At 38.8% G+C, this 23,031-nt stretch overlaps 3 protein-coding genes across 6 annotated transcripts in view; 2 read left to right on the forward strand and 1 right to left on the reverse strand.

Moving 5' to 3' along the window:
• Positions 1-281: 281 nt before the first annotated feature.
• On the forward strand, positions 282-11,046 carry cfap45 (cilia and flagella associated protein 45; the record flags this gene model as incomplete). The annotated part of the gene is made up of 12 exons (XM_079465980.1): positions 282-962; positions 3,270-3,401; positions 3,681-3,817; positions 4,729-4,873; positions 7,399-7,569; positions 7,713-7,891; positions 7,987-8,116; positions 8,211-8,357; positions 8,925-9,038; positions 9,172-9,365; positions 9,669-9,893; positions 10,452-11,046. The coding sequence occupies 12 exons, from the start codon at positions 282-284 to the stop codon at positions 10,525-10,527; spliced, it is 2,331 nt and encodes a 776-aa protein (XP_079322106.1). The 3' UTR covers positions 10,528-11,046.
• A 73-nt stretch (positions 11,047-11,119) lies between these two features.
• Positions 11,120-18,466, forward strand: tbrg1 (transforming growth factor beta regulator 1). 4 transcript variants are annotated; one of them, XM_079465767.1, is made up of 15 exons: positions 11,138-11,204; positions 11,440-11,561; positions 12,038-12,095; positions 12,184-12,266; positions 12,611-12,647; positions 12,855-12,917; positions 14,111-14,323; positions 14,418-14,488; positions 14,945-15,162; positions 15,273-15,412; positions 16,130-16,276; positions 16,465-16,562; positions 16,663-16,773; positions 16,954-17,117; positions 17,347-18,466. In XM_079465767.1, exons 2-15 carry the CDS (start codon positions 11,446-11,448, stop codon positions 17,424-17,426), a joined length of 1,599 nt encoding a protein of 532 aa, XP_079321893.1. In that variant the 5' UTR covers positions 11,138-11,204; positions 11,440-11,445; the 3' UTR covers positions 17,427-18,466. The 4 variants fall into 4 exon arrangements, with proteins under 4 accessions (XP_079321892.1, XP_079321893.1, XP_079321895.1 ...); XM_079465766.1 differs by having other exon boundaries at positions 11,120-11,561; XM_079465769.1 differs by lacking the exon at positions 12,855-12,917.
• Positions 18,467-19,826: 1,360 nt separating this feature from the next.
• The window catches only part of LOC306899210 (uncharacterized protein), a 42,799-nt gene continuing 39,594 nt past the window's right edge, over positions 19,827-23,031 (reverse strand). The window contains exons 13-14 of the mRNA XM_079465324.1: positions 22,822-22,972; positions 19,827-22,729 (exon numbers count right to left, since the gene is read on the reverse strand). Coding sequence (XP_079321450.1) covers positions 22,302-22,729; positions 22,822-22,972 — 579 coding nt within the window. The 3' untranslated portion in view covers positions 19,827-22,301. The remainder of the gene's footprint in view (positions 22,730-22,821; positions 22,973-23,031) is intronic.

Here is a 23,031-nt window from a genome sequence, read left to right on the forward strand (position 1 = left end):
CGTTATTAACAGAGTTGTGCAGGTTGTTGCAGATGTATAAGACAAGAACTACATCTTATCACCCGCAGTCAAATGGTATGATTGAGCGGTTTAACCGTACTCTGCTTTCTATGCTGTCCTTGTTTATAGATAAAAATCAGCAGAATTGAGATATGCTGTTGCCATATGTGATGATGGCTTATAGGAGCAGTGCACACGCCACGACTGGTTTCTCACCATATAGGGTTCTTTTCGGGAGAGAGATTGTTTTACCAGTTGATGTTGTGCTGGGAGTGGGGGAAATGGAACGCTTCAATTCAGTAAATGACTATGTGATGAAACTAGCAGAGAGTTTGTCTACGGTAGCAGAGGCTGTAAAAGTTCATCAAATTAAGGCTTCAGGATGTCAGAAACAGTGTTTTGATCTGAAAGTTTCTCATCAGTGCTATGCAGAAGGAGAGCTGGTGTGGGTGAAAAATACAGCCCGTAAACGGGGGGTGTGCCCGAAGTTACAGAGACGTTTTTGGGGACCATTTGTGGTCCTGGAGCGTGTAACTGAGGTTCTGTATAGAATAGCGCCTCAAGAAAAGGGTACCGAGCGGGTTGTACATTTTAACCGCCTCAAGCCATATGTTTCTAACTCATTTGCAGGGGAACCGGAGTGGCAGAGAGGAAAGGGGGTCGAACAACGGATGGAGGTGAGGGGGCTGCCGTTCGATCCTGAGCTATTGTCTGACCCGGAGATGTCTCCAGACCTGGAGCTGCTTTCCGACGGGGCGCTGGATGCTGATCCGGTGGAAAAGCCTGTTCACCTCCTTGGATCGGAGTTACGGGGTGGCCCTGAGCTGTCGACGGATTCTGCATTGCCTCCTGACCAGGCGGAGGGACTTGGTCTACATCCTGATTCGGTGCTGTCGGACGAGGGAGTGGGCTCTGCAGAGGTTGCGGGAGGCTCCGGTGTGCACCCTAATATGAGGGTGCAGGTAGATTCGTCGGGTGCTTCTGGTCTGCGGTCGACTGCTAGGCTGAATACCGCTGGATTGGCTATTGATGGGACATCGGTGACCGAGCATGGGGTCGTTGGAGGAAGGATGCCCCGGGTGAAGAAGTTACCTGCCCGATTGTTGGACTATGAACTTGGCTGTTGACTCGGGGACGAGTCCTCCTTGCAAAGGGGGGGGGTAGTGTGATGTAAGGGAGTAGGGCTGGGGTGTCCTGCAGTTAATGAGGGGGTGGGGACTAAGGTAATTGGAGCACACAGGTGATGCGGGTTAAAGGGCTGATAAAAATGCTGTTGGAGATGTTATTCGGGAGTTCGGGAGCTCGAGTGTGGGTGACACGCTAAATGGCCACTCGGGATGATTAGTGTCTCCAGCAGTGAAGACGGGTAGCCAGTTAAAAGGGGTATTACTAGGGTTAGTGAGTGAGGGCCTGCTTTGGTGGTTAGGAGAGCCCCGGACTGCTAAACGAGATTTGACAAACGGTCTTGTGGAATATGGGATGATATCCGGCCTGTGGATCTGAGAGACTACTCGAGCTGCGCCTTCTTTATACGGGTGCCCCCGACCCCTGGATTTTATCCTGACCCAGGTGGAGATCAAGCTCCGTGCCTCCTGTCTTCGGGATCTGCCGTCGAGGAGATTAAAGCAAGCCCTGACTAAAGGGGGGTAATGTGCATGTGCCATATGAGTGTTTTTATGGTTTTAATTAAATAAAGCTGTCATACTTATACCTGGAGTGTTTGGTCTCTGACTTCCATTTGCCTGGTTGTTACAGTATTCTCAACAATTGTGTTAAAGTGCTAAATTACTTATTTATACATTCACATACATGTATGAAATATATGGCGTTAAAAAGATTCGCTTGAAACTTATAATTTTCACAATTAATTAGTTAATGCGTCAGAGCATGAAAAACTATACATACCCACAGCATCGCTACTTGAGTCTGCTGCGGTACGGCAAGATAAGAGCGACAAAATCAAACATCCGCAGTACCATTAGCAACCACAAGGGGGGGGCGCCTTCTAACACCAATGAATACAACCAAATGCCTTATTTTATGAAATTCACGAAATACTCTTTAAATCAAAAGTTCCTTTTAACCCGGTTACATCCACCTTATATTTTCAACCTGTTATGAACTGCAATAAGGAAATTTTAATCTATGGCATCCCCTTATTGCAGTTCATAACAGGTTGAAAATATAAGGTGGGCAACAAATATAACACAACTTAGCCCTTCGGTAAATTAATTATTAACAATGAGAGGGAAGAGAAAACAAACAGAAATACAACTGGGCACACTTACTTCCCTAGGCACAACTTTATTAGCCCCTACACACTAGTAGAGATCATTTACATATGACCCACTTTTGTGGTAGACGTTGATCCCTGGAAACCAACAGCTTTTGGCAACAGGCAGAAAACCTCCCGTCTTTGTCTCTCTCTCTCCCTCAGCAGGCTGGTAATCACAGGTTAAGTAAACTCCTTAACGAGCTGTTATGTCAGGTGGCACTGCTGAACCTGTTACGGAGACTGTGCGAGCACAACTGGGAAACAAATCATTACCCACTTGCATCACAAAAGAAAACCTTTTTAAACACCTTCACACTTTTTTATATTATATAAACACATATATATAAAACGTCCAGTTGGACGTAACACCACTTTGCAAGATGTAAACACTGGTGCAGAAGAATTTCCGGTTTCGTGTTTTTATTCATTTTTATTACACTACTATGAAATACAACATGGTGTGCATCTAAAAGTTTGAATGTGGTAGCAGTGTACACATCATTTAAAAAAAATTCAACTGCAGGATATTCCGTATAGACAGGGTATTAAATAATTTATATATTGTTTTAAAACCATGTTATTTGGAAGTAATGAAACGAAATCTGCCAGAGTTTTTTTTTAAACTTTCAACCATACTAATATATAAGTCCATATTACATTAACGCCAATATAGAAACGAAATAATAAGGGACCGTAACCCTAGTTACTGCGTCACCGTCTCCATGGAAACGTAACAACAAACCCCTGCTGTAGCTTGACCGGTAGAGTGTAATTGATTGTCGTCATTACTTACAATATCCTTTTTTTCTTTTTACTTTCATGGCGTTTCTAATGATAATAATTGAATTGACTCATTTTAAGGTGACCGATAACAGAAGTCTCATGAGTTGTTGTCACTAACGCTTCAAAGCGATGGTAAGTCTCGCTATGAACCACACACGTAGCCTACATTGTAAGGTGGTAAAAAACATGATGTGTTTCTCTGTCTTTGAAGCCTCAAAGTGCGGCATCCTCATCTGCGAAGCTGTCTGGCAGCAGCGCTTTCTCTCGCCGCTATCGCACACGAGCCCTCACCTCTCAAGTAGACGAGAGCCTCTTCGGGACTCCCAAACAGGTAGATATACGGGTAGTGTAATGCCATATCGAAGTCATATCAGGTAGATATACGGGTAGTAATGCCATATCGAAGTCATATCAGGTAGATATACGGGTAGTGTAATGCCATATCGAAGTCATATCAGGTAGATATACGGGTAGTAATGCCATATCGAAGTCATATCAGGTAGATATACGGGTAGTGTAATGCCATATCGAAGTCATATCAGGTATATATACGGGTAGTAATGCCATATCGAAGTCATATCGCAAAATACAAGTAAATTCGGCTGTGAATGCTTTTGTTCAGCAAGTGGCGGATAATAAGGTTGTAGCCGAAGGAACCAGCGCGATGTCACGGTCACTGTCTCGCTCTGCTCCTGCCTTGAAAGAGGCCAGATCAGAGACAGTGCGCATCATCACAAAAGATCTCATCAGGGACCTCAGGCAAGTATTAAACCGCTTTTTTAAAACTTTATTAAACTGAATATGGTTGTGTCTTGATGTTCTGAGTTGTGTATGTAGTATTCAGTCACATTTAAGTCCCAGTGAAATAAAAAATGACTATTCTTATTTTTTCATGAATTATTGCAGCGTTTATAGTAAATAGCTTATCTATGTGGGTCTTTTTTTATGTTCCCTCATTTATCACCAGTTAAAATTTGAAAATGCACTTCCGCCCTGAAATGACCAATCCATCTGAAATGACGTAGGCTCTGTCTCGATGATCAGCTCGCTCACGAGATCATGAAGTTTATTTTATCAATATAATGCAGGACCAAACCAGACAGAGCTAAAGAATAAAATGAGACCGAGAACATCATCACTGGATTTTATATGCAGTTCAGTAGTCAAAATCAGCAAGTACCTGCCTCAGGTTGCTGTCCCATAAGCAGTGCAAACCTTATATTAAGACCAAAACCGCAGTACTAGAAGCCCCCTCTTAGCTGTGAGGTGTTTTTAAATTAAGATCTTAACTTTAAATAGGCCGTAATAAGGTATTAAGCCCGTTTACATTATTTATTCGAAGACATTTAATCCAGACATTCTTGTTAGATTTGGATACAGCTGTAACCGGAACATCTTTTACCCTGCGTCGAATGCTGCCTAAGTCAAAAACAAGTCAAATATTCTCCTTTGAGAATTTTTTTTCTGCTTTGAAATCCTTTTCACTCGGAAATTGTGTCAGAATACGAAAATAAAAATTATCGCAACTTCCGGTTCACGGGGACTTTAATAAATGTATATTAGATAATGTCAGAATCGGGTTGTCTGTGAGACATTGTAAGACGGCTTGTAGCTCTTGTATATATGGCATGACCTACTGTAGGCTACTGACTGATATTTGTTTTAACCAGAATCCCGAGCAAGGATCCATCAGGGCAGTCTGTCATTCTCTCCTCTGCTGAGTTCAAGAGAATAATAGCCGAGTCATATGTTGCTAGTGAAGACGAGAAGATGGCCGTACACGAGGCCCAGAGCAAAGCCCGCGAAGAGGCCATGGTGAGAAACTCACCATTTCAACTGTAGTTGAGCCTGGGGACACACCTATGGGTGCAGCAATTTACGAAAAGCATTGCTGATTTGTAAAACAAACAAGCCCCAACCCCAAAAACATACTCCTGTTTTTTGTTGTTATAGATAATTTTATGTGCAAACTGATTTCATTCACTCCTATTTACAAATGTGTAAAGACAATATTTTGTCTTTAACACACACACACACACACACACACACAGAACATACATCTAGCAAATATTCACAAATTGGTTGTTTGGGTGTTAATTAAAATTTTTAACAACATTTAAATGCTTCATCCACCTTTAAGAGCTGTCAAGCCAATAATAGTTTTTGGATGTGATGCCTTGTGCCGAGTTGAACTGAGTGTGTTTCAGTGGGGCTCAGTCTGTTTTTGCAGTCAGCAGGTATAGTTGTGTAGTGTGCTGCATCTAAAGGTTGAAGTCAAGTCACGTCAACTTTATTTATATAGAGCTTTTTACAATTTTCATTGTTACAAAGCAGCTGTAAAATAAAACATATTGAGTATAAGCAAAACATATAAGGTTATGCAAGTCAAAACAAAAAAGGTAAAAACCCAGACACACAGATTCAGCCACAAACATAACACTCCACACACACACAACATATACAAACACACACAAACGCGCACACAGACACACAAACAGGCGACATCACCTAGAACCACACACCCAAGATAAGGAGAGGGAAACACAGGTCAAATATCATACAGACCATAAATTCCTATATGCAGTGTTAATAAATAAAACTATAAAATTCTATAAAATTGTAGTCTGTAACTGAATGAGTCTCAAACTAGAAGTTGGCCCAGTAAGTGAGGTAACTGAGTCCAGTTGTGTAATACTGTTTTTTGTGTGGCCATATGTGAAAGAAGTTATGAATAAATTAAGTATTTTGTAACTTTCTTCTCAATATGCTTACACCCCCCTAATGTTAACAGAGCCATTTCAGTTTTTTTTACTTATTTTGTTTGGAAAGCTGGCAAACTAAATAAACAGAATGAAATGCCAATAAAATCCTTAAAGGAATTTGGTGTTTTGCACTTGGCAAAAAAAGTTGGCTGTCACATAGATGTTTGTAGGTGAAAGATCTAGTTTCGGTCATTAACCCAAAACAGAGTTGCTCTAGAAAACCTTTATGCGGTGATGTATGTGTGCACATTTATACAAACTCAAATATTACAGTTTTTTACAGACGCTAGGACACATTTCTCAATACTTACGTCACTTTTGCCAAACTCTTCACACAGTTCTCCTAACCAACTTTCAACTTGGCAAAGCAGTTCATTCCACATTCAAAATGCTCTACAACTACCAAAACACTTTATTCAGGTCTCAAATCAACTCATTCTTCCAGAACACTAGCAAAGGTGGACAGCCGACAAACACACTTTGTCACCCACAAAATAATGACCGAAAAAAACACTAACAACATGCAGCATTTTACAATATTTTCTTGTGTAAAGCAAGGACACACCTCTGTTTATAATTCACTGCAATATATGTTACTGGAATGAATCAGACATGATGCTGAATTCCTCAATATTTTGTAGTTTATTTATTTATTTTTTGGCACCGAGTAATTCCAATATACAAGAATTTGTACACCTACCATCCACTGATACAGATACAGTAGTGCCGTAATGCTAATCTACTCAGTCTTCTCCATTTGGCCACAGGTTCTCATCCACATCACATCTTATGTCATCTAGGGCAATACACCAAGGAAAGACTCTTCTGGCATGTCTGATCCATGATACAATGAGAATCAGCTGTGGCTGGTCCAATAGTCCAATTGTTTTTATATAATTTTTTTATATATTTCATTCAAATATTACTGTAGAAATGTAGAAAATTGCTGTCTTATTCAGTTTTGTATTATGTTATTGTTTTGAACATAAGTTTAACAGTTTTGAAAACAGTATGTAAGCATGTGCAAATTGGCCTGTACGTACAAAGAGTTTTGGCAGTTGTTGTGCCTGAGTGAGAAAAGAATTCATAAAGTTTGAGAGATGTAGTCAGTGAATGCATTTTGTGCCAAAGCAATGAAAATTGATCCTCAGTTTAGTCCACATAGACTTCTGTTGTGCTCACTGTGTGAAGAGTTTTGCAAAAGTCACCTAAGTATTGAGAAATGTGTCCTAGCGTATGTAAAAAACTGTAAATTATTTTTAAGAATCCTTAAACATCCAACAAGTTAGAATTCTTTGAAGTGTTTATTAGGCTACTGTATATGATGAGGGTACGCTAGAGTAACACCAACTCAAACCTTCTGGTTAGGGTTTTTCCTTAAAGTAAAAGTTCTTCCAAAAACAACAATGATTTCACACCTTTGTCGTTCAAAAGCCCTTACTTTTTCTTCAGTTGAAAACAAAAAAAAATTTGTACCCCTTAACGAATTAGTATTATTAGCTGTACTCATTACAGATATATTGCAGTCAGTCATATTTCCTTCAGGAAATGCTTATCTAGTTGTCGTTGCGGTATCAGGATGCGGCAGAGCAGAGAAAGGCACAGATGCGCCAAGCGGACCTGTTTCGGCAGAAGAACCAAAACCTAAGTGAGCTGGAAGCAGAAGCGAGGGACCGTGCCCAGTACCTGCTGGAACGGGCCAACTCCCTGAGAATGGAACAAGAGGATGAAGTCAAGAAGCTCAGTGAGGTATATTGAATGCAAAAATTAAATTAGATCATATCAATGTATATCAAGTACTGTATATTAATATTCAAAATTTATTTCTTTCAATTCTTTTACTACCTTCACTCAATAATAGTCCATATATAATAGTCCTTGTATTTCTGCAGTTGATCCGGCAGGTGCAGTGCCAGGTTGTGCTGGATGCTCAGATTCAGGAGAAGCAGCAGAACGTCTCGCAGTGGGTTGATGAGGCAAAGAGACTGGATGCCATGATGGAGGTGGAAAGGCTCCGGGCCCTTGAAACTCAAGAGGAAATCGAAGATCTACGCAGACAGCAGAGGATTCAGTAAGGATACTTATGCTTGGTTTTCTATGTTATTTTATACTCTGCGGTGTATGTCCATGAATGAGCTCTATGTTTGCTGGATGGGTTTATCAAAGGGGTAAGCTGTGCATCGTAGACCAGATGCAAAAGCGTCTGGAGGAAAAAATGCTACAGGAGGAGGTGAAGGAGCAGGAAGGTCAGCATATGCTAGAGAACATGGAACGGATGCAGATGGAGGAGCTCAAGGTACATGCACGCTGTCAAATGTGGTTTTATATATTTTTCGACTGGTTTGTGAGGCACAAGTGTGTGCAGTTGTCTGTCTTTAATGTTATCACAGGCCATTGAAAGAAAGAAAGAGGAGCAGAGGAAACTACTTCAGGAGATTCAGAAGATAAATGCAGAGAATCTTGTTACAAAAGAGCAAAAGAAGGAAGAGGAGAGATTAGCAGATTTGCGAGCCGCGGAGTATACAAAAAAGAAACTGGTGAGAAAAGTCTAACGTCTACAATGGATTGTACAAACAGTGTGATGGGATTTGCAACCTTTTTATGAGTATGTGCTACAGTTCAACTTTTTACTCTTCCAACTCCAATCCACAAAAGATTGTCTAATTCCACTTCAGACTAGTGATGGCCTTTTGGTTCAGGTCACAGTTACGTAATGAGGAAGAAGTAGATTCAATAAAGTTGGATACCAGGACCAAAAGTGTATGGATAGTAATAAAGGGAAGGTTCACCATACATGGCCATTTCCCTGCTTGTTCGGCAGCATCAACCTATAATGTTAAAAATGTAAAATACGTTTTACAGTCCAACCTTCACAGTTAATGTAACTATCATTAGTAATATTACTATTCATTTGATGTGTGAATATAATGACATAGTAAACTGTAACAGAACCAGTTTACTGTAATAGTGTGTTGGTGGCAGTGTGCAAAAACACCAAAGGAAAACTCACCTTGTGCATGCCTTAATGTCCTTTGGGTGCAGATAAATCCCATCTGCAGCAGCTCTATCTTATCTTAGATGTGTTTGGTGCACATAAATCTTAGGAACAAGCAGCAGAGTATGAAGCCGAGCAGATACGAATCAAAAAAGAAAAAGAGAAGGAGGTGGCACGACTGAGAGCTCTACAGGAAAGAAACAGAGACCACAAGGCTGAGCAGGTAAATCCTTTAAAGTCATCAGTGGTCCTTTGGGTAAAACATGAAATAACTGCTGCATCTAAGACCTTAACTATTGTATTTTAGGCAGTGTCTTTTTCAGGCCATTTAAAAATGTTTTTCTCTGAACTATGAGGATGAGATTCGGGCAAGGAGGAACCAGGAAGCAGCTGCAAGAGAATGGAGAAAAAAGGAGAAAGAGGAGATGAAAAGAAAGCAGGAAGAGGAAGAGAGGCTGAAGGTTGCACGTTCAGAGCAAGTGACTCATAAAGAACACTTGCTGTCAATTGAGGCTGCCCGGGAGAGAGCAGAGTTTGAGAGAGTCCTGAGGTAAAAGCATCACCACCACACGCATGTCTATGTTCTATAAACGTTAGTAAAGTAAAGAGGTTCATCAAAGCACCTGTTGTTGTTGTAACTAAGACTCAGTGGCTCACCTGTGCTATTGTTGCATTATTGCTCAGGTGTGGGTCTTGCTTCCCTGCTAAAAAGCAATCAAAAACCACATCGAGAATTCAGTCGCAATCTTTTCAGCCCACACAGGAAGTTTTGCTTTTCCGGAGATACATTTATATTTATGGACATTCTGAAATGTTGGACAAATGTGATGTCAAGCATTCGCCTTTTTTTTAGAGCCCAGCAGGAGCTTATTAACAAAGATCGTGAAAAAGAACAGCAGAAACATCAGCAGATTGACAGGCATGCCAAGGCCGTAAGGCAGCAGATTCGGGAGAGAGAAATGCAGGCCATAGGCCAACGGAGAGAGCTGTTCCGCGAGGGAGAGCGGCTGGAAGAGGAGGCGCATAATCGCAAGGCACGGCTAGACGAGATTAAAGAAAAGAAGCTGAGGGAACTCAGGTATTTCCAGAAAAATACTAAATAAAGACATAGGATATTTTAAAAAATGTGAACAGGCCTATACGAATTATAAATATATATGTATACAAAATATATTACTTTTATAGCCATTTTATAGCCATCTGGCAACTGCATTAGTCCATCACACCACCTGCTTTACATTTCTTAGCATTTTGTATAACAAGTATGATCCCCTTGCCCTAATGAAATTTTTTTGCAATATGGACATTTTCCACTAAGACAACCAGAAAGTAACCAACATTTTCTTTTGAATTTTTTTATAAATAAATTTTAGGCTATATTTGAGAAATATTTAACTGTTTTTTTTTTTTATTTAAAATAATTGAAATTACTATATAATGTAATGATGATACAGTACAGTATTTTCACAGTATGTTATACATGTCCAAATACAGTATGTTACAGTAAAATTGAAGGTAATGTATAGTTTTATTTTATTGGGCAGTTATTTCCACAAAATATAAACATTTACTCTAACAATGGGAGCTCACTCTCTCCCCAGACATTTGAATAATGTTTTTTTACTTTTGATCACAGGGCAGCTGGGCTCTCAGAGAAATACTGCAAAGAAGTGGAGCGTAAAGTTCGAGTTCTTCCTCCTTTGCTACACTGAGGAGCAAGAAAACTGAGCAATTGTTAACAAAATCCCACAATAAATAAAAAAGATAATGTGTTTTGCCTTGACATACAAGTAAATTAAGCTATTAGGAATACACTGACTGTAAATTGTGATTAATGAATCCCTTGGTTGAGATCACTTTTTTAGCAACTTGGCCAGGACATTTTCCAAGATTGTTTCATCGAATTGGACAGTCTAGACTCAAGACCAAACACCACCAGAGGAATTATTGGAAGTCATAAACAATCATCATTATGATGTCTCCTACAGAAGTTTGGGCTCAAGATCAAAAAATTTGTCTACACTATGAGCTTGTCAGTTTGTCTGGATACTGACTCAGTTTGACCAGACGTCCACACTGTAAGAAAAAAAGAAAGAAACTAAATGGTACATATTAGGACCTTTTTGAAGTACCTTCTCAATGACAGCTTGGCTTGGTTGCATTTAAAAACTAATAAGTTCAGCCTGTGTGAAACATTAAGAGCAATGAAAAACCAATAAAGTACATGTATGTAAACCTCCGCGTTTCTTTTCACTAAGTTCCTGTACCGTAACCATTATGCATCCGCTAGATGACAATATAAGCTCGACAATGTGTGTGTGTGTTTTCTAAAATGCTTCCCCGGAAACGTTGACCGTTGCCATCAGAGGTTCCCAAGAATTGTGTAGACGTACGCTTAAATCTCAATTGTCATCCACAACAAGTGTACAGTTTGTTCTTTGTCGTTTTTTTCCTACCAAGTTGGAATAACGTTACAACATCTGTGTTCAGCATTGCTGAATATAACGTTAAGCCATCTGGCATCTTGTCTTTTTCGTATCTTGTTTATTTGAACGTATCATGGCGGGCGGGCGAGACCTCCCAAGTAAAATTGCGATTTTAAAACCTCTGTAAACCCACACCAGACCGAGATGGAGTCGCTGAACTTTGAGTCAGAAATGGAGGCGGATGGGCAAGGACATTATTCGCTGTTTCCAGCTCTGGATAATATGACTAGCCTGTCTGGAACGACTGAGAGTCTGGATGCGTGAGTCCAGATGGTTATTGTCTGTTCTGCCAGACAAACTCAACATATTTTACATTTTGATTTATTCAAAACAAAGAAAAGCTTAAATAATTAATCATAATAATGTTTTGTTGACGTGTAGCTCTGTGCACGACGTAAATGCAAATGAACATACGTATGATGCTAATGTTATCACTGTGTAGCCTATCTAACAAATTATCGTTATTTGATGCTTAAAATATATATATCACAGTATTAATAGTGCATGCTGTACAAATGAATAATTATTTGCTATAAAGTCGCACCATCCACGGTTTTACCTGACCTATGACCTTAAAAACGTATTATTAAAACATGGTTTCTTTGCTATTTTGTGTTTACACTATATCAATACTATACTATAAACATAATACCAACAGATATTATCAGTGTGGAAAGAAGTTTATAAACTAACAGCATGTGATGACGTAATGTATAACATGTTTTTATGTTTTCAGTGAAACCTCCAGTGAAGTTACAGACAAACCAAACCTCACGTGGCTTGATGCTGCTCAGGTAAACATTTACAAATTGGTTAAGTCTTATAGTGTAACTTGTTGCATGACAGATGTTTAGATGTATTCGTGTCTCTGATTGTGTATAGATTGTTCTGGAAGAGGCTGGACGCCCCATGCACATCAAGGAGATCAAACAGCGGATCATTGATCGAGGACTGGTGCAGTCAAAGTACAGAAACCATTTGAAAAGGATTTCCATCTTCTTAGTTTCTAGGGGTGTAACGGTACCTGTATTCGCACCAAACCGTCATGCGGAAAACTCCGCAGATACCGCGCTTTTAATGGCATGACCTAAGCATAAAACCTAACGGTTTGCAAATAAACAATACATAATTCGTATGTTTTATGCTTAAGTTATGACATTAAAACAGCGACATCTGTTGAAGGACACGTGGCTTTGTTGTCACAGAAACATGCCAGCTCTGCCCTTTGAAGGGAGTAGGGCAAGGCAATGATGACTTAATTTGGAAAAATTGTATTTAGGTTTGTAATTTTTATTTTCGCCATTCCTAGTGCAAAATCAAGCCTTGAGGCGGTCATGTATCGAGAGGTGAGATTCAGTATCACTTGATGTCTATGCTCTGTCTATCATTTACCACATGTTTTCCATTCAGTGCTCATTTTGTGTGCATGATTTCATTTGTTTGGAAAAAATGGCAAGGTCAGAGTAGCCTATTGATGAGTTAACAGTCAAATGGAGACCTTTCTGCTACACATAGGTTTCAGAATGAAGCTTTAGTGTCACGCTGTATTACAGACACAGAAAGGAAGTCGACGCTTCAAGAGGATTGAGAGCAGAAATGGAGTTTTTGCCCTCTTGGTAAGTTACTGTGATATACTCAGATTGCCCTAAATAAGGGTTGGGTGAATCTAGAGACAGCTGTCAGTGTGTGAGATTGAACTTCACTTTATATTAAACTATATATATATATATATTAGCTGTTCATAAGAGTTTTATGTACGATGTAAAATGTTCACATTGTATTGTTTTCTTGGGGATAGCAAAATTTCAGGAATTTTCCAAGTTGGAAACCTTCCATGGGAATTAATGAAAATTAAACTGGAAATGTGCAAGATTGCAGGTTAGCCTATGAAAGGAAAGTGGAGTTGAGTTAGAAAAATGGAAAAAAGATTTTTCAGTTGCTTTTCTACCCCAATCACTGTATTTCCATACTTGCCATAAAAGGTTTCTGGAAATGTACCTGACATTTTATGCCCCCGCAACCCTACTCATCTTTTTAAAGATTTGTATGTCTATTTTTTTGTATTTCAAGTCAAGATCAAAGCAGCCACTGTCTTTGAAGTTATGGTCTAGTTATTAATTTTCTGTGGTCAGCTTTAAAGCTGAACTGTGTCATTTTGAAACACCAGTGTTGCCAAATTCAATAGAAGTGGTTTTCTAAAAACAAACTTTGATCTAAAAAAGTGCAATTAGATTGTTTTACCCTAATACAGATTTGTCTTGCTCATCGTTCCCAAAACCCTGGTTTAAAAGTGTTCCAAGTGAATGCTCCCACCCTTTAGTTAAGACAAATGTTTACAAGTTATACAGTACTCAAACACACAGAACCATGTCATAAGCTAATCAGAAATGATCACTCATAGTCTTGCATATTAAACTGTGATGTGAGAAAGTATTTAAACAAAATGACACACTTCACCTTTATATTGCAAAACCCTATATTCTTATTTTTCTGTAATTTGGTCATATTTTACAATTAGGCTGTGTTAACAGTAGAATGTCTATTAACTTACATAAACAAACAATGAGAAATATAGTTTTCAGCATCTATTAATCCTTAGTTAATATCAGTACAGTTATTTATGGTTTCGGGTCCATGGTGCTAATGTTAACAGTTTTTGATTTTAATGATGTATTAGAAACTCGGATGAATAAATGCTGTACATTTAGTTTCATTGTTAGTTCATGTAAGCTGATAAAACTTTATTGCAAAGAGTTACCATTGTATTCTTCTGTTAAACATTTTGATTATTTGTAACTCATGTGTACAGACCGATGAAGAAAGACAGCAGGCATTGCAGTCATTCTCTGCCCAGTCGACCTTCTCAAGTTCAGGCTCTGGCTCATCCCTGGGTCCCCTTCCTTCCCCTACAAGTCACCCGGAGCCAAGACCCAAGGTCAGAAAAGCTCCTCGCAAGAACCAAAATGAGAAGTACAGACTGAAAAACATCCGTTTGCGCAAGGCTGCCCGTATCATGATTTTTGTAGGTATTTTTTGCCTTTGGCAAACTTGGACATGCATATTTATACCATTTTACCATGGAAATACTACTTTATATTGGTGCTTTTTTTACTCAGGAAAATGCAGCACTATATGATGAAATTGCTCACATAGAGGAAAAGTTTGTCCGAGCAAAAGAGGAAAGGAGGTTCGTTAAATTTATCCCATTGAAATTCACTGGAGCTGCTTATTAATACTTAATACATAAATGATAAGAGCACATTTGTAAAGCAAAAGTGTAACCATTTAAATGTTAATACATTGTTTATAATAACTTGTATTACATTAAAGCAGCTGTTTCACTACACTAGTGGACAAAAATTTATGACTTTTTTTCTTCCAGAGAACACAAAGATATTTTGAAGTATTTTGGTAACTGAAAAACATTGGTCCCTATTGACTTGCCTTGGTTTTGTGTCCATACAATAGAAGTGAATGGGGACAGACAGTTTTTGGTTACCAAAAACTTTGTTTTTTTTAATGTTTTCTAGAAGAAAGAAGTCAAACGGGGTTGAAATGACTAATTGGTGACAGAATTTTAGTTTTGGGATAAAAATAATTGTAGTTATACAAAATATATAACTCATTCACTTTCTTCCTTTAGGTTCCTTCTAAAATCTTTATTACAATATCAGTCTCTGGGTGAAGGCGAGTCAGTCCCGACACCCAGCTGCAGTACACATGCGCCAGTCACTTTAAGTTCCAGCACACCAGGGGGCACTGTTCTCTCAGGGAGTCTCAGCCTGGCATCTGGGCTCTCCGGATCTGAAGATCTTTTAAAGAAACCCAAAAAAGAACGAAAAGAGAGAGGAAGGGAAGAACGTGAGTCTTCGAAATGATCTCATCATAGTCAATTCAGCATTTGCTGTTTCCATGTAACTGTGATAGCCAGATTCAACAGTTACTTTGTGTATTTGCTTATTTCCTCATAGTTATGAAGAAGATTTGTAAGAAGAGGAAGGTTGCTGAGGGAGGAGTTCGCAAACTTGTGCAGCCCATCTCGCTGGACTCCTCCGGCAGGCCTGTCTTTCCCATTGTGCTCGGTGGACTCACAGTTTACAGCCTAGGGGAGGTCAGATAATCATTACTTATTGTGATAACCTATGGTGTAGTCCAGGACATATGTGGCCATCAGTATTACTTAAAGGTGCTCTGTGTAAAATTTGGAGGATCTATTGACAGAAATGCAATATAATATACATAACTATGTCTTCAGAGGTGAACAACGACCTTACATCATGAAGTGTTAAGTTTTTATGACCTTAGAATGAGCTATTTCTATCTTCATACACCGCGGGTCCCCTTTTGTTTCTACAGAAGCCTTAAATGGACAAACTGCTTTACAGAACACGTTTCTTAAATACTTCTCTCCTCCGGCAAAGAAGTGAAAACGTGACAACATCTTAGTCCTGTGTCAGCCACCGAAGTGCTTTGACGTAGAGAGTGGGAGGCTAGGATTGAGCCGTTGGTTGCAATTCACAACCTCACCACTCGATGCCACAAAATTTTATACACTGGACCTTTAATGTTTTATATACCACCTAATGAGTAATGATGCATATCCAAGAGTCATATCCTAGAGGAATTTTTTTGTGTAAATTCAAGCATAACTGTTATTGTTTTATACATTTAAAATTTTTAATTTGGACCCTACATTTGATATTTTGTGTTTCGATATTTCGTAGAAATCTAATTATAGCATGCCTCATACTGTGGTGTATGTGAGAAGTAATTGTGTTATGACAAAATGTTCCAACTTGAGTGAAAACGTTTTTGTTTTTTACGGCAGATCATCACTGACAGGGCTCTGTTTCACGATGAGACTGCTATCTATCCTGTGGGCTTCTGTAGCACCAGAGTTTTCGCAAGCTTGAAGAACCCTGAACAGAAGTGCCTCTACACATTCCAAATCAAAGATGGCAGCCAAGGACCACAGGTAAACGCGTGCACCTTTTTTGTTTTTCTTATTTTCTCCTGAAATGCTGCTTTGGAACAAAGCACATTGTAATAAGCGCTATATAAATGAAGTTGAATTGAATAACTGAGATTTCAGTGTGGTCAAAGATTAGTCCATACTTGCTGTATGAAGTCAACCGAATCAAATCTCATGTTTGTAATGTATAGTTTGAGATTGCTCCAGAGGATGACCCACAGAATGCAATAGTGGCTTCATCAGCCCAAACCTGCCACGCAAACCTGCTGAAAGCTATTGTTTCTCGAAGGTAAAGTCCTGTAGAATAACCCAGAATGTTATAAGTTTTAAGGACAAAAGTTCTAATCATATATTTCCCCAAATTATCGTGCTTTTCTTTTGTCATTTAGAGGTAAACCCTTAACGAACATTGTTCCATCTGGAGCAGACTTTTTTGGTTTCTCTCACCCCACGATACAGAACCTGATACAGAGCTGTCCCGGAGCACGCAAGTGCAGCAAGTCAGTAGCAGTCGTTTTTATTCCGGGTGCCAGAATAAAATCAGATTAAGATGTTAAGACTGATAGTTGTTTTATTGCCTAAGATTATATACCTTAATTCATTTAAGTGGACCACTGCTCTAATAGCTCAGTCATGAAATCTCCATGTGACTGACATTGTCTGTTGTCTATTGGGTTTAGTTATCAGTGGGTGCGTTTTGAGGTTTGTCGGCCCGGTGATGGACAGATAGCACAAGGCCTGTCTGAAGATGACGCATCTGTAAACTTTGAATCCTTCCAGCGATTGCAAAGCTGTGAAGAGATCCTGACCAATCAGAACCTCACACCAGAACAGAGGGGAACAGGTGAACCAATTGCAACAGAGCACAAAAACTATTGAACGTTAGCTGCAGTCTTGAGTTGGGAAAAAAATTACATTCAAGTAATATGTGAAATACTGTAGATAAGCAAAAATGTGTTATGGCGGTATATCAGTACAACACAAATCCTCTGTTAATGTGTGAAGAATTGGCTGATGTATAAAATACTATTTAGTAGTACTTGGGTATTGATCGAAATGTGTTTGTTTTGCAGGCCGAACTCAACAGCCATCTCACTTGCTGAGCTCGACAGTCCTACAGACCAGTGCTGTAACAGCTCTCTCTAACACCTGAACACAACCAAACACATTAGAATTAGCATATCATATTTGGGTTTTTTGGCGAATAAAGGTTCTTCGGATTATAACAAAGTAAGAAAGAGATGGTTCTTTAAAGAACATTTGACTGAATGGTTCTTTGTGGAACTAAAAAGGGTTCTTCTATGGCATTACTGTAAAGAACCTTTTAAGCTCTTGTGTGATTATATATGTCTGCAAATCACTGTAAAAAAAACTTTCGATAAAAGTGAAATAAATAATACTAAGTTGGAAGGTAAAATTCAATTTACTTGTTAATCCAGTTTTGTAGAGCTCAAAAACCCAGACATATCTCCTGCCACTGTATCACACAACATAATGAAAACCCAACCCTTCAGGCTTTCAGTCTGCATTATGTGGGACGTCATGTATACGATGAGAAGCGAACCTTGAGAAAGGCTCTCGAATGACAAAATTCGAAAAGAAATCTTTTGTAATGAAATACATCTTGTGGCATTTGTAACACCATATCATTCGTCATGTGCGGTAAATGTAGTTACAGTAGGCTGAGATATCACAACATATTAAAATATAGATAAGTTTCATGCCCTTACAGAAAGGTGGTAATAATTATCTTGTGGGAATCAGGAGACCGAGTCACTGTAGACACACGGCAGGGCAAATCAAATTTCTTTTTTATTCAGTTTTAGATTTAATTTGTTTTGTTATTTGTGGCCACATGTTTTATTCAGAACAAAATATGATTTTTAAAGGATTTTAGACCACCTTCCAAGAGTGGTTTACATTGTTATTGTCACATAAGATTTCATGTTTTTTGTTACTTTGTTTAGACAGAGGTAAGGTAATTACTTAAAATCGAAGATTGCGAATACACCAGACGACCACTGTATGTCACTAGAGAGCTAAAATGAAGACTCCCTCATAGGTGTAAATGAAAGAAATGAAAAACAACTGCTTGCAAAAATGTATTGAATTTATTGATTTATATTTCACCCAGCTACTTTTTAAAATGTCTTAGTTAAAGTTCGCCCAAAAATTAAAAGTCGGTCATCATTTACTCACCCTTATCTGTATTTATTTCTTTGTTCTGTTGAATACAGAGAAGGATGTTTGGAAGAATGCTTGTATTCAAACAGTTCTTGGCCACCATTTACAACCATAGTAGGTGAAATTGCAATGAGTCAAAAGTGGCCCAGAACTGTTTGCTTTCATTCTTCAAAATATCTTCTTGTGTTGTTCAACAGAACAAAGACATTTATAATACAAGTTGTTTCCACTATAGTAGTCAATGTGGTCAAGAACTGTTAGGTGAAAAGCATTCTTTAAAATATATTCTTCTGCGTTCATCAGAACATAGAAATTCATACAGATTTGGAACAACTCGAGGTCAGTACATTAAGACAGAATATTCATTTTTGGGTGAACTGTTCCTTCAAGAGAGAACAGCAGGTGTAGAGCTAAAGGGTCGTATTTTTAAAGATTAATATAATTATGGGATGGTATATTTATTCATTGTTTATTCATTTAGTGACATGTAGACATCAATCAACAACCCACAATTCTTGTTAGGCCCATATGTCTCATAGACATTTCAATGAAGCCCTCAAGCATATTGTCCAACACACAGGTCTTGAGTTTAGGGTGTACCAAAATTCTGACAGGAAAAATACTTATTTCAGATGCTGATGCGCTGTACAATGGAGTTAATGAGGGAAAGGCTGGGTATCCTGAGACACAGCAGGTGTGTTTCACTGCTTTACTGTGTGCCAGTGTGATCATTTATGTTTTAAAAGGACTCAACTTCCTACATTTCCTCACGGATGGGTGGGAACGGGAAGGCATTGATTACATCCTCCCATTCCCTGTCTGTTAGAGGTCAAATGTCACATTTGTCACATCCATGAGTCTGGCACTCTCACTCTCTGCTGACCTCTGACTCACTTTCCCTAAAACGCTCCGATACACACAGTATTATGTCTATTTTCTCCCATATAAAAAGGGATATTTGAGTCTTAAGCAAATTGTTTTTTTTAACAATTCAGTAAGATTTGGACAAAAAAATATTTGTTTACATTATGAAGTGCAGTTTAAGGGTAGGATCCTCTAGTCTATGATAATTGGATGTTATTTTATTCACTTCACACATCTTTCATGATGGCAAAAAAGACCAAAAAGAAAATGTCAGCTGTACACAACACTATAACGCTGATAGTGGCACATATACCCTAGTATAGACCACTTTGCAAAATATAAACACAGCATTTCCGGTTTTATTTACATATATAATTGGATCTTAAAAATGTTTAACATTTTGATTCAGTTCTGAATGTTCTGTTTGTTGTATTCCACTTCAAACGTTTGTGCAGGGTTAAAATAACTGTAAATGCACTCAAACACACTCACACAACAACTATTTGCTTTGGTTGATAACTGCACTTTAATTACAATCCAATCTTGCGGCAAATACCCACTGAGCAGATATAGCTATTAAAATAGGGACATTTTGCAAGTATTCAGAGTACAAAATGGAAAAAAACACATTATATGTACAAGATATGTACAATGGCGCTATATACATCCATGTATTATAAAAATCATACATCATCGACATAAGATTGGTAATAATTAGTGAGACTTCAAATTGCACTTCGTCAGTCTTTGCCGCCATCTTCTCCATAATTTGTTCTGATGTCATGGGCACAAATCCTCAGTTTACATTTTCTTGTGATAATGGTGCATGGCTTTATGGCAATGTATGGGAAATGTATCCACACAATCATAGTGTACATTTAAGACCAGACCCAGCCCCTAAGACACAGTCTAGATCTGGCTCTAGCTATGGTGCTTATCTAAGACCATATCTGCAAGTCCAAAAAGCAGTTTGAAAAGCGTAGAAAATGCTGAATTTACTGCAGTGTTCATTTTAGATGCCAGATATCTAAAATCTGATGAGCTTTGTGCACATCTCTGCAGGTGCAGGTTTTCAAAAGTATTTCCACTGCCAATGCTCAGGAGAAGATTGAAGACACTCCATAATATGGCTTGCCGACTGCAGTTTCCATTACTTTGGTCAGCCTTTATAAGAACACAAAGCTCCAAAACAGATTTACGGTATTAAACATCAGTGTAGAAGTCAATCAGTCATGCAATGTTTCTCTTGTTGCCAGACAGAACATCTACAGTACATAATAGGATGGATCAAAGAGTTTGGCATTTAATAATTGATTGAGTGTGATCATTCTTTAGTTCTTAATGTAAAAAAAACATGTTATGTAAACAACTTTAAAATTGTCCTCATATACAGATAAGGCAACATTTTTGTAAATATGATATGAGAAATTTGTATTCCTTAATATTTAAAGGAGCTTTAAGATATGATTGAGGCGTTAAAGAATATGTTGATAGCAGCTAACCAGAAGCTTATGTTAAAGGTTTAAAAGTTTGAAATATGAATATTTGTCTTACACAACATCATTTTCCATTTATGAACCCACAACTACATTTATCATATGTGAACCAGTCTGTGAAAGTCCAAAATCTAACTCTGAGATAACCAGCCTTAAAGTTTTATTTCAATCATTCATTTTACATAACAACATGCATTTTTGACATGGCCTTTCTCAGTCAATATCAATGATGTCAAGATTATATTTTCACGAAATGTTCTCTTTAGGATGATTTTATATAGAAAACATAAAAAAATGTGGGGTTATTTCAACCCATCTTTGGATCAAAAATGGACAAACCCAATTGTTGGGTTAAATTAACCCTCCAAAAATGTTTCTATTTGACGCAACAATGGGTTAAAACAAACCAGCACTTTGGGTTGTAACAGCCCAACGGTTGGGTATGTCAATCTTTGACACAACACTTACCATGTTTAAGAGTGATAGAAAACAATCAGCTAGACGTGGGCTCACAGATATGACCGTAAAGTGTGCGTACACAAAGATACACGGCAACGTTCATATGGAAAAGTGCTTAGCGACACGTCAGGGTCTGAGCCTGAGTTTTTTTGGAAATAAAAGCCATTCTTGCCACTTGTATAGGATTTGGATGTTGACATGTGCTCTTTCCTGTATCAATGACAGTAAGTAGACACAATTAAAAGGCTGATATCTGAAACGGTTAAGCTGTGCGCATCTTTTACGGTCATTTGCGATTTATACATTTCTCATCTGATAGAGAGGTGTACACGCGTTTTCTGTGCATAAATACGTTCTATGAATCACACGTACGCAAATTATGGTCAAATAAAATGTAGGATGGTTTCTACGCGACATTTTATAAATGAGCCCCTGGTGTTGACGTTAGTTAAAAAAGTATTATAAAGTTATATACTCTACACCTGACATGGCATGTGAGTGAGTAAATTAACATTTAGATTTTGGGCGAACTACTGTATTCGTGAGTAGTCAAGGGGAGATGTTTTAGACGGTCTTCTGACATACACTCGACACAAATCCAGATGAAGACCCAGATCTAGAAATACACTTATGAGACTCTGACCAGGATCATGCTTATTTGATCTCAAAAGGTTTTAAGATCAAGACTCCAACTCTGTTACACACTCACAAATGCACGCACACACAAACACAAGCACGCAATTAACAACCAAACAAATGTGTACAAATATAAAGGGCACAACTGTAAACACAATAAAATACACTTAAATATCCAAGATTGACAATGTCAATATAGTGATCTCAGCTGACAATGGATTGGTCCTGTGCCAATATTCTCTTCTCAGTTGGAACCGACTCTGGTCTTCGTAGTGCAAAGCTCAGAGGTCAAGGTTAACCATCAGAGGTTGATTAACAAACATCAACCACATCGAGCACAATCCTCAAAGCCAGGAAGTCAAGAGTCCTTCCCGGCGGTCGAGAAATGGTCACACCTCCAGTTCCTGGTTGTCTGCATTGTTGATCCGATTTAGTTTCTCCCGCTCACGGTTGCAGATGTCCAACTTTGGCCCGTGGGCCGGTTTCAGAGCTGGGGAGGGTGCGGGCGAGGGAGGTAGGGTAAGTTCAATCTCTTCGCTGCAGAGCGAAGGCACTGAGGTGGGCACTGTTTGGGCGGGAGGCAGGAGGGCCACGCTATGGTCGAGGTTACGGATGAGGGTGCAGAATTGCAGCTGGTTGTTAATGGCGTTGTCATCCGGCACTGAAGTGCGCATCTGCTCTTTGGTACGGTGGCGGTGATGCAGACGGGAGAGCAGAAGTGTGCACACAGAGCAGCCGCCTGCCACGAGCAGAGCAAAAACACCCACCAACACCATATACAAACTAAATCTATTTCCACCTGGATCTGACATTGCTCCTGAATAGTGACACAGAGAACGATCAATTCAACAAAAAGAGTTACATTACTTTTACGTTTAATTTCTACCGTTTCAATATTTACATCCTAACCTTGGCAATGGGGTCCGTGACATGACTCCTTAAGGCTCACACACTCGTTTCCAAAGTGTCCTTCTGGGCAGTCACACGTGTAGCCTCCTTCTGAACTGCGGCATGTCACCCCCTTCGGGCAAGGGTTGGGATTGCAAACATCCAGCACAGACTGAAATACAAGACATGTAATTAACTTTATTTACCATCACAGAATAAACACAATGCAGT

Source organism: Barbatula barbatula (genome assembly GCF_947034865.1).
Source record: "Barbatula barbatula genome assembly, chromosome: 10".
In the NCBI taxonomy this organism is placed as follows: domain Eukaryota; kingdom Metazoa; phylum Chordata; class Actinopteri; order Cypriniformes; family Nemacheilidae; genus Barbatula; species Barbatula barbatula.

What these genes read in the sequence shown, in the direction of transcription:
- tbrg1 (XM_079465766.1), top strand. Translation starts at nt 11,446, where the DNA reads ATGGAGTCGCTGAACTTTGAGTCAGAAATGGAGGCGGATGGGCAAGGA. An exon ending in AGGCGGTCATGTATCGAGAG is followed by an intron (nt 12,648 to 12,854) that starts GTGAGATTCAGT and finishes GCTGTATTACAG; the next exon opens with ACACAGAAAGGAAGTCGACG. An exon ending in CAGTTTACAGCCTAGGGGAG is followed by an intron (nt 15,413 to 16,129) that starts GTCAGATAATCA and finishes TTTTTACGGCAG; the next exon opens with ATCATCACTGACAGGGCTCT.